This window comes from Ischnura elegans, chromosome X (assembly GCF_921293095.1).
Source record: "Ischnura elegans chromosome X, ioIscEleg1.1, whole genome shotgun sequence".
Lineage (NCBI taxonomy): Eukaryota > Metazoa > Arthropoda > Insecta > Odonata > Coenagrionidae > Ischnura > Ischnura elegans.
The window spans coordinates 120,786,334-120,801,940 of record NC_060259.1 but is presented as its reverse complement, the minus strand read 5'-3'; the positions used below and the strand labels follow the sequence as shown (position 1 = coordinate 120,801,940).

The window sequence follows — 15,607 nt, the reverse complement described above, 5'->3', positions numbered from 1 at the left end:
TGTTTACAAGGTCCCTTGCTCGTGTGGAAAAGCATACATCGGTGAGACTTGCCGTTTACTCAAGATACGAATGCAAGAGCACCGAAGGGCAACGAAAAACAGGCAATTCCAGCTGTCTGCCATATCGGAGCACGCCTGGACCCCGGGACATGATATTAAGTTTGATGACGCCAAGATAATAGTGAAAGAAGGTAGATACTTTCCCTGACTCATCCGCGAATCCATTGAGATAGCCCGGACGGACAATTTTAACAGAGACGACGGCTACCATCTGGATGCCCATTGGAGGAGGCTCATTAGGCGGACCAATAAGAGAGCGGCAGCCACAACTGGTGGGACTGACCCCCTATATAAGGAGGACAAAAATCATGGACCGGCATCATCTTCAACCTGAAGATGCTGGCAGCAGTGCCAGCGAAACTGTTGTCATCACCAACAAACCCACACCATTGCACCGGAAACATGGAGAAATTGGAACCTGAACACCGCGGAAATCTACGTAGTGACCTTGAAACATGATTGAAATATCCATTTTTCTTTTAATCTGTCAATCGCAGTTCTACGATCGTACAACCAGGATTGAGAGATTTTCAACCCTTAACGGTGACGTGCGGTCTGACAGACCGCTGCATTTCTTAAAATATGAATATTTTCAAAATTAGTCTTTCAAAAGATCTAATATTCTCGTTAGCTTCATATTTTTGGATAGCAAGGACATCGCATTCTTAAAATTTAACGTTCCTTTTATTAATTTTTGTACATTAGCAATTGAATTCAACTAGCGGTCTGAGAGACCACACGTCACTAAATTAGAAAAATCAATGAAGGTAATGCTGGTGGAAACGATTCAAAAAGTTGTTAAAACAATTCGTAGTGATATATCGAGCATAATAATAATTAATATTTTGTTAGGAAGCATCTTTTGTTGTACAAAGTGGATATTAAGCACCTTATCTTTCTAAAATTCATTGCATTCGAATAAATGACCATTCAAGTAATTTCTGAAGGTGAACGCAAAACAAATGACATCCAGTTTTTATTGGAAATCTTTTTGTTCTTTTAATGCTAACATTTTTATAGGTGTTATCAATAATTAGAATAAAATAGTGGTGAATTTCTCGTACTCCTAGCTGCAGTACACATGTAATGTACTTTGTAAATTGGAACCAATTGAGCCCCAAAATTTTGCATGCCCTCGGCTGGAACGCAACATTTATTTACGGGTATCTTTCAGCAGTTGGGGACAGAATATCTTAGCATTGATTTTTATCGAAAGAAGAAATAAAAAAAAGCCTAGGAAACACAGAGAGTAAAACGTCGAAATGCAAGTGATGTGACGTTACGTCTACATTAGTCCGAAGTGTTTTTTTGGCCCCTTTTTTTTCAAACAACCAGAAAACCCTTGAGTGCGTAGTTTCACAAGTAATGCAATCTGTCGACAAATGCAGAAAAATAAACTGATAGTAAAGGAGGGAGTGCTGATGATGACAGAAGTGATGTAGTAAAAGATCTCCACAGGCAAGAACAATTTTTTACAGGTGAAATCGCAATAAGTGGTCATCCAATGAGCCAAAGAGGAAAATTCGTACACCCTTCCATAACACCGTTACTCAGAAACCCGGTTTGAAGGATTACATAACATCACTAGGTAGGGATATTGAGCCTCTTGATTATTAGTCTCAGATTTTTGAAGAGAAAATTTTTCAATTGAATACGTTGGTACGATTAAAAAAAATAAAAGGGCCTAATGATTTTTCGTCATCCAAAGGACGCATAATGGGCTCTTCATTTTACGGATTCTCAGAGAACAAGACTGTAATATCCATAATATATGTCTGTTTGCTCAGTTTCATTAATGCATTACAGGGTGAGAGGTGATATGGAGTTAAAGAAACCAGTAGTGATTGCATTTTACAATGCAACTAAAGGTGGCGTAGATACATTAGACAAAACGTACAGTAGATACACATCCGGGTGGTTGCGAATGGAAGTATTTTCCAGAATATTTAATATTTCCTTTGTAAACTCTTTTGTGCTTCAGCAGTCTGAGAAAGATATGAGAGATATGACACGATTTAAATGTCAAAGGAGAATGTCAAATGTAAGACTCCCGAGACAGGAAGGATAAATTATTGCACAAATTCCCCATATACCCGTAGGAAGAGGCTGAAGAAGTTGAAAGGTTTGATTTGACAAATTAAAACTTCTCGCACTATTTTTGCGTGTTTTTTCCCACATTTTCGATGCATGCGATTGAAGAAAGTCCCTTTATTATCATTATTTTTTTTTTCTTTTCTTGACCTTATTTAATATATAATATGGTATTTCCTGGAGTATAGGTCATTTAAACAAAAGTTAGCAGCCAACGTTTCGATTTATTTTCTTAAATCATCTTCAGGGCTTTGTTAGAAAAAGCGTGAAACAATATAAAATACAGAGAATAAGACGATACACAATATTTATACATAAAGAAGGAATAATTGGTTTTTTTTTATATGATACAATATAATTTAAAGAAATATGTATATATAAACATATATATAAGAACAGAATGTAATATAGAAAAAATTTTGACATACCACTAAACTTTGAACATATTTATTTATGTTTTGTTTCTAAGGTATTGCCACAACCTAGGTTACCATTAAAATTTTTTGCATATTACATTCTGTTCTTATATATATGTTTATATATACATATTTCTTTAAATAATATTGTATTATATAAAAAAAAAACCAATTGTTCCTTCTTTATGTATAAATATTGTGTATCGTCTTATTCTCTGTATTTTATATTGTTTCACACTTTTTCTAACATAGCCCTGAAAATGATTTAAGAAAATAAATCGAAACGTTGGCTGCTAACTTTTGTTTAAATGACGTATACTCCAGGAAATACCATATTATATGAAAGTCCCTTTGGTTAATTAGATGTATAATTGTAATTGAATGGACACATAACTTTTTTCCTTATTGAAATCTTTGGAAGGGGCGGCGACCGAGAGTTGTTATGAACAGTCCGCCACTGTGTATGTTGTGGGTGTTACGACGCTTGTTCAACTTCTCTAACAAATTCTTAATTGTGCGTGCAAAATAAAAAATTCCCATACGCATCTCTTGGGCGAATTATCTCTCGTATTGTATGGCTTCTGACCGATCTGAAAAAATAGTTTGTTTCTTTCAAAATGTACTCTTTTCCAGTTATGATAGGTGGCTCCTCAATTTTTAAAGCCGTCTAAGTCTAAAACGTTGCCATTGAATCACTAGTGGCTTCCAAAAGCACTCGTGCCAAAGCGCTGTTCAGCTATATATTAGCCCGTAGCAATTTTTAGCGAATCGTGCCATATTTCTTTCCATTCGCACGATATACTTTCCACGGGACCTGACCAACCACTTTCCTTCCTTTGAAGGCATTCATTTCGCAAAACATATATCAGCTACGTTTGAGGCCTCCACCTGCAAACTCCCCTCTAAGACATACGTCAACCGAAGATCTCAACTTTGAATGAATGCAGTGATGGGCAGTGTGAGAGTGAGTCAGTTGGAATGAGGAACTCAGCAGAGCGAGAGAGCTGTGAGCTCAGAGAGTCTTATTCGGTGAATCACGACTCCCTCCCCTCCACAAACGACTCCATCCCGCCATACGGTGTGCTGAAATAGGGCAGTTTCCTTCATCAAAGAAAACGAAAGACTGATTGCGATTCATTACCCACCATTAGTGTGTTCATAATATACAAATTATTTGATTTTAGATAATCCACTTTAGACAAAAATTAGTGGTCAATTTTATCCTCATTTGAAAAAAGCCGGATTGTCGCCCATGCGATGCCACTCCACGTGACGTCACAGGGACCTAGTTTCTATACGAGTAGATAGGAGTTTTACATTGTCTGAGATTACCAATGTTTGCATGAGGCACAGAGCTGAGGGAAACATGTCTTAATAATCACTTATTAAAACTGGCTAAGGTCGGAGTGTTTTCTTCGTTTAATAAGGTATTAATAATCCTTATTAAAACCAAGCGCTACCTGCTAGCATCCTGTGTTGTATCAGCACTCAAAGCCTCGCCCCAAGGTCACCTCACTTGCAGCAGCGGGAACCAGAACGACGTCACATGGAGTTTTCCCGGCATTCATGCTTAGCCGTCGCGTTTTCGCCCGCTTGAAAATTTTCACTTTTCATTTAATCGCAAAAAATAGATATCGTCATTTAAAAATCTAAAAGCGTGAAATACGTACTCCAGGGGTAATAATCTTTCAATTTAGGCAATTAAAAAAATAATAGGAAACCACCCTATAGTTTTTGTCATCAGTTTTTCATCCAGTTTCAAATAACAATTTTTACTGACAAATTGGTTCGTATTGGGAATGTAAAAATTATATTATAAGTTTAAGAATAGAGAAGCATTTAAAGAAAAATTAAACAAAACAATAAAAATGGCGTAGCAACATTTTATGAATTTTTGATTTATTGCGGTCTCCCAGTCTGCGCACGTCACTGGTAGCGTAACAAGAATTGCACATCACTGGTTCAGGTTCATTGACGGCTTTTTCCAGTTTTTTTTTTTTTTAACGGTGTACGAAATTCACAGCTTATTCACGATCCTAAGGTTTTCAAGGTTGAGTAGGAACACTTTGTTAAATAAATAAATGTTACGATAGAGTTTTCTTTACAATAAAACAATTTAAAAAATATATTGTAATGATAGGGTCGCTATATTCCTTCCTGATGCGCTTGTTTTTTGCTGGTCGTGATCCACGCAGCGTTCAAATCGAGCGAGTTCTTGGTACTATTTTGGTGGTCATCTACATACATACCACAGTGCATTTCGAGTATCATAGGTTTTTTTGGTGAGATATAAAAAGGGGCAGAAATGTGTGAACGTGAGCAGATGAAGGGCAGACGAGTTAGTAGGCAAACAAGAGTTCTCGGAGAGAGATAAGGACGGAAGAACGAGAGAGTGGAAGGGGGAGCCGCTACTAGCTGAGCCGGCCACAGCCGTTACGGGGTTGACTGCTGAATCATCCACTGTGGGAGGAAGGCCCTCCTGGATGGCAAATGGAGACAACGCAGTTCCCGCACAACGTCAACGAGTACTATGGACTGTGACAGGAGCAAGGATCCAGTAAGGAGCCGCATCACAGCATAATTAAGTACTCACGAATCTCCCCATTTCCAGAGATCACCCTGATCAGTGATCCCGTCCCCTCATCACTGACTGATTCCTTCGGAGTGCGTCTCTCACACACAAACGAGTATCCCTAACGCGTTTAACTCTTTTATTTGTTTTTTGACGAGAAAGTCATATTTTCCTACATTCTGTATCACAATTCTCCCGTTCTGTCGTCTAAAGACTTTTCACATTATCCTGAGGAGCCTGTAATTTTCTTATTGATGCTTGCCACCGTATATTTTTGAAATTGCCAAATTGTTTTGTAATATTCATGTTTAATTCCATCTTATCATTCACCAACCAACCAACCAATCATTACATCTTTCATTAGCTTTAGATATTTTGGGGGAAGTTATGCGTTAATTTGTGTGGAGTAATTTGGTTCAATGAGAATAAATGGTTAATTCACTTAAATGTACAAAAGACGTGGTCATTCTGATTACTGAACTGTGCCTTTTCGACTTGTTCGACGCTCGGATTCAAATCTGGTCGTCGTTAACGTATCGGGATCGTATGATCCAATGCCCTTAGGTGAGTTCCCTTCTTGCTCGATCGACTGATGAGCTGGCTTCAGGGGTTCAATTTGGCCTTAGTGGTGCCCTTTTTGGAATTTATTTTGAAATCTAGGGTCCAAAATCCTTATGGGAACGGCGAGGAGATAATCCCGTCAGGGCATCAATGCACTAAGAAGGTGAGTGTGATGGGAATTTCTGGTAGAAATTGTGTCACGCGATATGTTTGCAGAACCATGAGTGTTACGTCACTATATATATGAACAGAATGCACAAAAAATTTTGACATACCTTACCTTTGTACATATTTACTGATATTACATTACTAAGCTATTACCAAACCTTTTTACCATTAATTTTGATTTATTAAATAAAAATAATTTTGCTAAGGTTTTCAATGTCAGTTTTTTTATTACAACTGTAAATTGATTTAGATATGTGAACCATTTCTTTGAATATTCTTTTTCTCGAATTAGCCTCATGATCTAAACTTTCGTCGCTGTCAAAATCAAAAACATGGCCATTGCTTATGCTATGGCTAGCAAGAGCACACAATGGGTGCTTTCCATTCATTGACACACGTCAACACAAGTCGACTTGTGTCGCGGTTTTCGTGTTCCATTCTATGTGTGTCGCCGACTGTTGTGACACAAGTCAACAAACGAAAACGCGCAGGAATGGGGAACTTGCATGAATTTTTTTTATTTCATAGGCGGACAGAAAATTATTTTCTGAATACAACAAAGAAAACCGCATGTAAATGTGAGTTTTCGTTCGCGAGATATTTAATGATAAATATAACGAATTTTAAAGCGCGGGAAAAACTCCCTCACCCCCCAAGCCACTGCCGACGAAGCCTAGATGACGTCAAAGGTGCCTAAACATCACGCGAAGCTATTGTTGTGATTGTTTGTAATATTTGCCAGCAGTTGTGAGAGCTTCGTTTGTTAGACGTGTTGATTATTTTGTATTTAAAGATAAATATCCGACGATAGAGGCTTGGAAGCCCTCGTATTTTGCATCATTTATAATATTAATATCTGAGTAAGGGCATTAAATATAAAGCTGGAGCAGTTAAACAAAAAATTTGATAATACCTAAATAACATCGTTGTAGGAGTCTGAGCCACGGCCATTGGAAGGGGGATACGTTAATTGTAAGTTGATGTTATCGACGGCATATCATTCATTTAAGTATGTAATTAGAACGATTTTGATGTTTACTGATGTCCGCTTAGCTTTTATATACAATAACTTCATCCGTTTATTCGTAGGTACCGGAGAATTCGTGGTTTAGGACTGTCTGTGCTTGTATTATGGGGTGAATTCCAGTCAATGCAACTTTTGCTCGCTGATTGGAGACATCTTGGAACATTTTTGTGCCAAAATAGTGTTATTTTCAACGTGACATCTCCCGTTAAGCTACTGCTAATAATCACAGTGCCAGTGGTTGTAATGCACAAAGTTTGACAAGGTTGAAAAATATCGGCCAAGAGTTATCAGTGTTCCATCGTGATTGAATTGTAAAAAGTGCTAATACGCTATCGATAAATGTCTAACAGTAGTGTAAAAATTGTCAGTGGCGTGCTAATCTCCGTTGTTCACCGTAGATATGACATTTCACGATCACGCTATTGAAATAAAAACTGTGTGTGAAGTTTGTTATTCCATTATTTCAACGAATAGTAGTGAGAAATGTCACTTGTGTGGGCTAATTTAAGGGTTTAAATCAGTGAATAAATAGTCGTATTCATCATAACGAGTTCTGTTATTGTAAGTTGTACGTGATGAATATAAGAATGTGATAGTGACATCCAGTTTTTCATAAGAGTATTTGCCTATTCCCCACTATATTTTTATGGTATATGCTAGAATATTGTTTATGGATTTACCTATATTATTGAAATAGGTTGTAGCTTGTGTGTGTGTGTTGGCAGCGGAACCGATTCGCGATCTCACATGTGGATTGTGTGCAGACTGTTTTGCTGTGAATTCGTACCGTAGGACGGATAGGACTACCTTCTCCGTTAATCCGGCGTTGCCAAATTCAACAGCACAGCTTACTCTAATGTCAACAGCACAGCTTACGATCGTTATCCTCCAGTATTACAAGTTTCTTTTACAACTCGATTTGCCGCCGACGTATAGCAATAATTTGTCTCAACAAATTCCATGAGGGTCGTGGCATCAATTTTTGGTGTCCTAAAAAAAGGCTGGTGTCCTAACACCCCATGCCACACGCCTTTTAGGCGGCTTGCGGGGTATTATGTAGACGTAGATGAATTTCAGGTGTACTATTCGAACGAGTGGCAACGTTATCATCCATTTTTCTGATAACCAAAACAAACGAAGTGAAACGCTTGTACTTCATCATCCCGATGCCGCATTATTAATATCCCAAGAAATAATCTAGGCACAATAGCAATAGGAAAACTTGCCCAAGAATAACAGAACAAAATAAAATGACGATGAGCGGCTAAATACTCCCTCAAAACAAATTTTACACCATGCGCTCAGCGTATTTCCCTACTCCCTACGGTTGTTTAGGCACCTATGACGTCACGCCTGGCCTCGGCAACGCTCGGGTGTCTTCGCGCAGTGGTCGGCTCAGAGAAATTTTTCTCGATTTTAAATGCAATTTTTTTATTTCTTTTGATGTTGAATGGAGAAACTGAAGGTATTTTTGCGACCTAATGTATCCATTTGACTTATTCAAAATAGTTTTTAGAGCAATCTACGACCCATGCAAGTTCCTCATTGGAGAGTTATAAACAGTTACCGCGAGTCGGCACTAGTCGACTCATGAGTCGCATGAATGGAAAGCACCCAGTGTTATACCACCTTTTGCTGATGACTTGTGAAACTAACTTTTAAAGGCTGTAAAATCGTACACCCGAGTCTTTTTCTTGCATTTTTTTAATCTCAATGTTTCACGTTTTCTAGTATGTTTTCACTAAAATATTTAATTCTGTCGTTCTGTTTTTATGACCGAATCTATTTCACATGCTTAGTAAAAAGATTATGATTCTCAAGATTAGTATTGTTTACCCTCACAATCTACTTCACATGATATGGTATAAACGTTTAAACGAGTTTACTGTGAAAATGTTAGGGTCTCTTAATTCCACCAGCAATATTCTACACTTTTTCAGCAGTGGATGGGAGTGGAGACCATAAGTTGCACTACCCACACAGCACAGGACGTCATCAGGATATCCTAATTTGGTCTCGTATGTCCTGATGACGTCCGAGATATCCATGTGACGTTGCCTAGGTATCCCGCCGGGATTTTACATCCTTACGATAGTTTCCAGAGTTAATAGGTTTTCTACCCATTTTATTGAAGAGTGATAACGGGAATGAAGAAATATATCGATTTTTACTGAAAAATTATATTATTCTACTCATGTCCTGCGGACGTCACGGGTCCGTCACTGGGACATTCCATTCCCACTGGTTATATGAACTCTTTAAACCAATTTATCAATAAATATTTACTCTTTTGGGATTAAATCATATCAAAGGCAAATGACTGTAAAGGTTTTATATGAAACATGACACTTTTTTAATTTATCATTAGAAATCTGCCCCAGATTATTCTGCAAATAACTGACGTCCTCATTCATTCGAGTTATGCCCTGATAGCACTAAAAGAATTATCTCTGCATATTTTTAAGATTTTGAAGTACATATAAATTATTTTAAATTCTCGAGGGTCCGATTCGCGATAAAACCTATGCTGTTACCGGACTTCTGTGCGCGAAAGGTTGTCATTGTGTGAGTACCAAATATGAAAAATACGATGATATTTTTTGACACGGCCCAATTTTTACCTGAGAAGAGCCGTTACGTCGATTCCGGCCGAATTTATACACTGTTTTTAACTTGCGTATTGTTTACAAAGTTGCAAAGATGAAACGACAAAACATTTCGAAGAAACACGTAAGCGTTAAAAAGAGTCAAACCATTAAACTTTCCGATGAAAACATGAGATGACGCCATAACATACGAGCGGAAGAGGCGTTCATAGAAGTTGAGTATTACGTGATATCTGAGTGTATTTAATCATGTTTTTTTTTGTCGTTGTTTCTTGTTATACTTTATTATTTAACCATTTGTTTACAAAATCCAATGTAAAAGGTCTCATGTATCGGAGCTTGTGGCACAAGCTCCGATACCGCCAAGACTATATGGACTGCCAAAAGTTCATAAGAGAGATATACCCTTAAGACCCATTGTGAGTGCAATTGACTCTCCCACTTATTACCTGGCCAAATACCTCACGGGTTTATTAACTCCCTACGTGGGAACATGTGAACGCCACATAAAAAATTCGTCGGAACTTGTGAAGATCCTGCAAGATTTCCACTTGGCTCAAACAGACATCATGGTCAGCTTCGACGTCGTGTCTTTATTCACTCGTGTTCCATTGAAGGAAACGCTTGAGCTTCTAGAAGATCGTTTTTGACCGTAAGACAGTGAGCCTTTTTCATCATGTACTAACGTCCACATATTTTCTCCATAATCGAAAATATTACGAGCAAGTGGATGGTGTACCAATGGGATCACCACTCTCTCCTGCAATAGCGAATTTCTATATGGAAGCCTTCGAAGAAAAAGCCCTTGCCTCAGCGACGCATAAACCAACACACTATTTCCGATATGTGGATGATACATTTATTGTTTGGTCTCATGGATCTAAGGCTCTGCATAATTTCCTGAAACACATGAATGAACAACATCAAAATATTCAATTCACGATGGAGATAGAGAAAAACAACAGCTTACCCTTCCTCGATATTTTAATCCAAAGGAAGGAGGACGGAACTTTAGGTCACCGAGTTTATCGGAAGCCAACACACACTGACCTGTACCTAAATGGCTTAAGTCACCACCATCCATCTCAAAAAAGAGCTGTTCTCTCTACCCTCCTGCATCGTGCAAATATTATAGCAGACAAAGAAAGCCTCCCACAAGAATTAGATCACCTACGGGAAACATTCCTCCGAAATGGGTATACGAAGAAAGAGATTTCGCTCGCCCTGTTAAGAGCTAACACAGAGCACAAGAATAACCGCGTTGAAAGCTTCCTCGTTCCAGATATGCCTTCCAGAGATAAGAAACCCATAGCAAGAGCTTGTCTGCCTTATGTCTCAACTGTGGCCGGGAAAATATCGAGGATTCTAGCAAAGCGGAATATTGAAACTATACACAAACCACCGCAAAAACTGCGTGGGGATTTAGTGCGTGTGAAGGACAACTTGGGACTCAGAACACCTGGAGTTTACCGTATCCCATGTCAGTGTGGGAAAGTGTACATCGGAGAGACTGGGCGCACGGTAGAGACACGAATTAAAGAGCACAAGAGGTGTATAAGACTGTTCCATCCGGAGAAATCGGCCCTCGCTGAACACAGCCTAACGGAAGATCATATAATATCTTTTGATGAGGCTCGAGTGATCTCTAAGGCACCTTTGTTTTGGGATCGTCTCCTTAAAGAAGCCATTGAGATCCGGCTGGAGAGGAATAAAGTAAATCGCGATTCTGGGTACACGATAAGCACGGAATGGAAACCGTTAATCAAAAAGATAACGGACAGAAGGCGACAACAATGCCCCGTGGTTTGAACGGCTATATAAGCGCAGGAAGGCGGGCCTGCAGCACATTCATTCTCTGAGGACGATGGAAGAGTGTTCCGTCGAAACGTTAGAACAAAATAGTCTCACTCGGCTAGAAACCCGAGAAATATTTATAAAAAAAAAAATAAAAAAAAATAAAATAAATAAAAAAAAAAAAACAAGATCATATATGTCTCATGTACTGTTTTTGGGTTTATTGCAAATAAATAAATAAGCATTTAGCGTTGTCAAGGCACAAATTATGGATAGCAACGATAGCAACAATAGTTATAAATAAACTGTGGCGGCCATCATTACGTGAAGCCGCTAAGTATTCGTGCATCCGCTGTCCTTATAAGTTTCTTATTAGAAGGTGAGTACAAGTTTGAAAAAATATTTTATGCTTACCCGGCGAATAGTGTGGGTGGTGTGGGTCAACTTCTCTCGGGATTCCCGCGAGATTTGAAACTCCATTTCTGCCGACACTTCGAGTCCCGAGTCGGAGCTTGAAACTTCGGCAGAAATGAAGTTTGTAACCTAGTGAAAATTCCGACAGAAGTTATCCTAAAGCACAATTTTGACTAATTGAGTTTTAAACTTGGTTAGAGTTAATGTTAATTATTTCCTTTCGCCGATTAATTGGTCCTGGTTTTGCGATGTAACTTGTAAAGGGTATCAACGATTTTTTACTTGTCGTTACTTTTATTTTATACAAGTTGTATATTGTATATTTACAGGTAACGACAAGTAACAAAATCGTATGATATATCATACTATTAATGTTTAGGGTTATAATATAAATAGAGTGAAGTCCGATCATGATTTACCCTTATCGATTTTTATGTCGACATTAGTCTCTAAATTCAAATCTGACTTTGACTGTGGAAATGATTGCTCGACTCACGAGACATAAATTATTACAGTATATTCCGTTTAATGGGTCCACCGGTTACTTGGGGCAGCTGCTTAATTGGGGCAGATCATGAAGAACAGATCCCAATAGAGGAATATCCCAGAGTATTCTCCGCTTAATTGGGACAGCATGCCGCTTTATTGGGCCATGAGGCGGCTACATATATGTAAGTATATATGTAAATATATATGTATATAAGAGTCCCAGTCAGGAAACATTATTTTAAATAGGTTATTGAAGGATTTTTACCCTGAAAATTCCGATTTCCCTTTTAGGTGTCTTCTTTGAGAAAGATAGAGGCTCCAGTGTGAAGGAAATCATTGTCAGGGTGATGGCAAGTTTGCTGAGAAATGAAGTAGCCCAGGAATTCAGCTGGTTGGGAGCTAAAAGAAAGAGGGTGTTTAGCTCGTTGAAATTAAGAAGAGTTATTGATGGTAAATGTCCAGCTTGTCTTTGAGTCCAGGGTTCAAGTTAAACTTGATTATCTTCCTATTGTTGTGTGTAAACTTATTTGTCTTCATTCTTTACAGATATAGTACTTAACCAGGATGCTACAGCCACCAAATCCAGTGTGGAGGTCATAGTGAAGGGTTGGCTGAAACATGCCAAGGCAAGGCACGAGAGAGAGGTGTAAGTATTCATTAAATATGGGTTTAGGCAAGGAGAAATGATTTTGGTGTGGATATATTTTGTCAAGTTGCTCCTCATAATGAGGCTAACAAAATTCACTAACTCTTGATTTACTTTGTGGTTTTGCAGATTTTACTATTCATACTATTTTACTATTTACAGAAGTTCTAAAAAATTTGTAGCACAATGATAATAAGGTTAATTTCCTCCTCAAAATGAAATTGCCTACTAATTCATTCATGAGCTCCAACCATCCCATATGTAATGGACAATATGTAATATTCGAGGTATATTCATACTATTGCCTAAATCAAATCATTTCAGCTTCATTTTTACTTGCTAAATGCAATGGATAATTTCAATCCTGGTTAACCAGTAACACATACTAACTTATTGTGTTCATCCATCAATTGAAATGAAAAAATATTTTCCAGATACATGTTAAGGAAAGCAAGAAGGAAAAGAATTTCCTTTTTTACATAAATCAGTGAATGCATTTCTCTAGCACTTCATTTCAGAAAGAACTAATTAAACACGATGTGCAATTAGTTAAGTATTGTCTCGAGCTGGCTTATTAACCTGCAAGAACATTGAAATTTGAGTAATTTTATGGACTTGTAGCTCTTTCTTGGTATGATTCAATTGTGTGGAGTTTAAGTAGGAGTGTAAGAAATACCATGCACAATCTTCCTCACAACTTATATAACAAAGTATTGTCGATGCAATGTTTATGAGTGGGCACTTAAATATGGGCAAAGTGTCAGCCAGTATAGTCCTACTTCCCCTCCATTCCCACAGTAATTTTTTTTGGCAAACCCTTTTCATCCAAAATTGTAATATCATTTAAGATTTCACAATTTGATTCACCTCATCCATGTCCCATTTACAATTTGCCAGGACCACAATTTGACTACATATATTATAAAAAAATTTGTAATATCTTGCTTTATATAATCGAGCTCTCTCTCTCTCTCCCCTTATGAGATTATCTGTGAATACTAATGTGAAATGTAAAAGTTAAAATTCACAATAGGTTATTATTTATAGTAAAGTATTCCATGTAAAATCGAAGATTATCACCAATCAGCTGATTTGTATTCAATCAGCGAATATTGGTGGAATTAAAATTAGAATTACGGAACTTTTAGGGTTTCATTTTAGACATTTAATGTCTCCCATGAGTGTACAAATAGAATATATTGGTATGTGTAGAATGTTTGCGATCAAGGTGACCATTTACTGGGAGATTTTTTAATTACGGAAAGGTTTTTGTTAGTAGTGAAAATGGCATGATATTTGTGACAGATACATGTGCAAAAATATAGAGGGTTAAAATATGAAAGTTCTAGTGGCTTTTTAAAAGTGTTATGCCATTTACCTTCTATCATTCAGGCATCATTTTTAATTTGACAGCTTATCTACCTTTGCTATTCTTGGGAATGTTAGGAATCTTTCTTAATTACGTCTTTAATCACATACTTTTTTGATTTGCTTGGGTTTCTCTGATTACCTTAGCCTTTAGTATTTACCATTTCTGTTGTTAGCCAATGTGCAATCTGACAAAAAATATTGCAGTGTTGCTTACATCCAGGCATCAATGTGAAGGTAATAGTATGGATATTAGTGGCATAATTTGCACAGTATTGTTTTTTGAAATAATACGCTGGCTAGTTACTATACAAGTTTTAGTTTTTTCCCATATCTATGAGCTTGAACTTCCGTAATTAGATCAATATGGTTCATTTCATGAATTTTTAAGTGATATGTAAGAGACTTCTATTTGAACAAATTATAAAAGATATTAATTTAACCTTTTATTTAATTTCATTTGCTTTGTATAAATGCTAATTATGTAAGACATACTCTCCTCTCCTGTATGTATATTCTAGATTGATTTTTCTTTTTATCTATCTTTAGGACACCCAAAAACTCGAGAACTCTGCTCTCTACTCTGAACTCTAACTCTGGTCCCACGCCATCTGATAGCGAAAGTGAAAACTGATTTGTATATGCATTTTGAATACATATTTACCGAATTAAAATTGAAACTACACAATTTTTAGTGTTTCATTTTAAACATTTAATGTCTCCCAAGAGTGTACGAATACAATAGTTTAATAGAAAAGCATGCAATCAGGGTGACCATTCACCAAGAGGATCTGCTAATATGTGTTAAAATTTAGTCTCTGGAATTATGTATGAATTTTTACTCTATCCAGGAGTTTCAAAATCTTATTTTTCAAATTCATTTCACTTGAAATTTTGCCGGTTCATCGCCCATTTTATGTCCATGTATACTTTACAATGTATTAATTACATTTTAAATTATACTTTGTGGAAAATGTTTTTTTCCATATATGTAATGATTTTAATTATGACTCGATGCCAATTGAATTTAGTGTAGCATTTCTATATTTGTGTGTAAGATCTTAAATTAGGAATTCAAAATAATACATATACACATATATGTATGTACATTTATTTATTATTCTTATTTAAATATGAAGTCATTTTAGGTATTTTAAAATTCTTATCTATCGCACTAATCATGTAAAATTAACCTGGAATTTTTGAATAAATTTCCATGGAAAACCTGGAATTATGCATGAATTTTTCTGCTTTGATTGGATGGACACCCTGGTAATACTATTACCTAGCTGGCCAATTTCCCTGTCTTATGCCTTCTTCAGAGGCCATTCACCTTTTATAAACCACTGTTTTGACTATTCCTCAGTCTCTGGAGTGTGAAGTAGTGTGACTATA

General features: G+C 37.0%; 1 protein-coding gene across 1 annotated transcript; it reads left to right on the top strand.

Moving 5' to 3' along the window:
* The first annotated feature begins 12,347 nt into the window (after positions 1-12,347).
* Positions 12,348-14,900, top strand: LOC124171740. The gene is made up of 4 exons (XM_046551017.1): positions 12,348-12,380; positions 12,490-12,648; positions 12,745-12,844; positions 14,762-14,900. Exons 1-4 carry the CDS (start codon positions 12,362-12,364, stop codon positions 14,844-14,846), a joined length of 363 nt encoding a protein of 120 aa, XP_046406973.1. The 5' UTR covers positions 12,348-12,361; the 3' UTR covers positions 14,847-14,900.
* Positions 14,901-15,607: the final 707 nt, after the last annotated feature.

Coding starts and splice junctions, on each gene's coding strand:
- LOC124171740 (XM_046551017.1), top strand. Junction 12,649..12,744: donor ATTAAGAAGAGTTATTGATG/GTAAATGTCCAG, acceptor CATTCTTTACAG/ATATAGTACTTAACCAGGAT. Junction 12,845..14,761: donor GCAAGGCACGAGAGAGAGGT/GTAAGTATTCAT, acceptor ATCTATCTTTAG/GACACCCAAAAACTCGAGAA.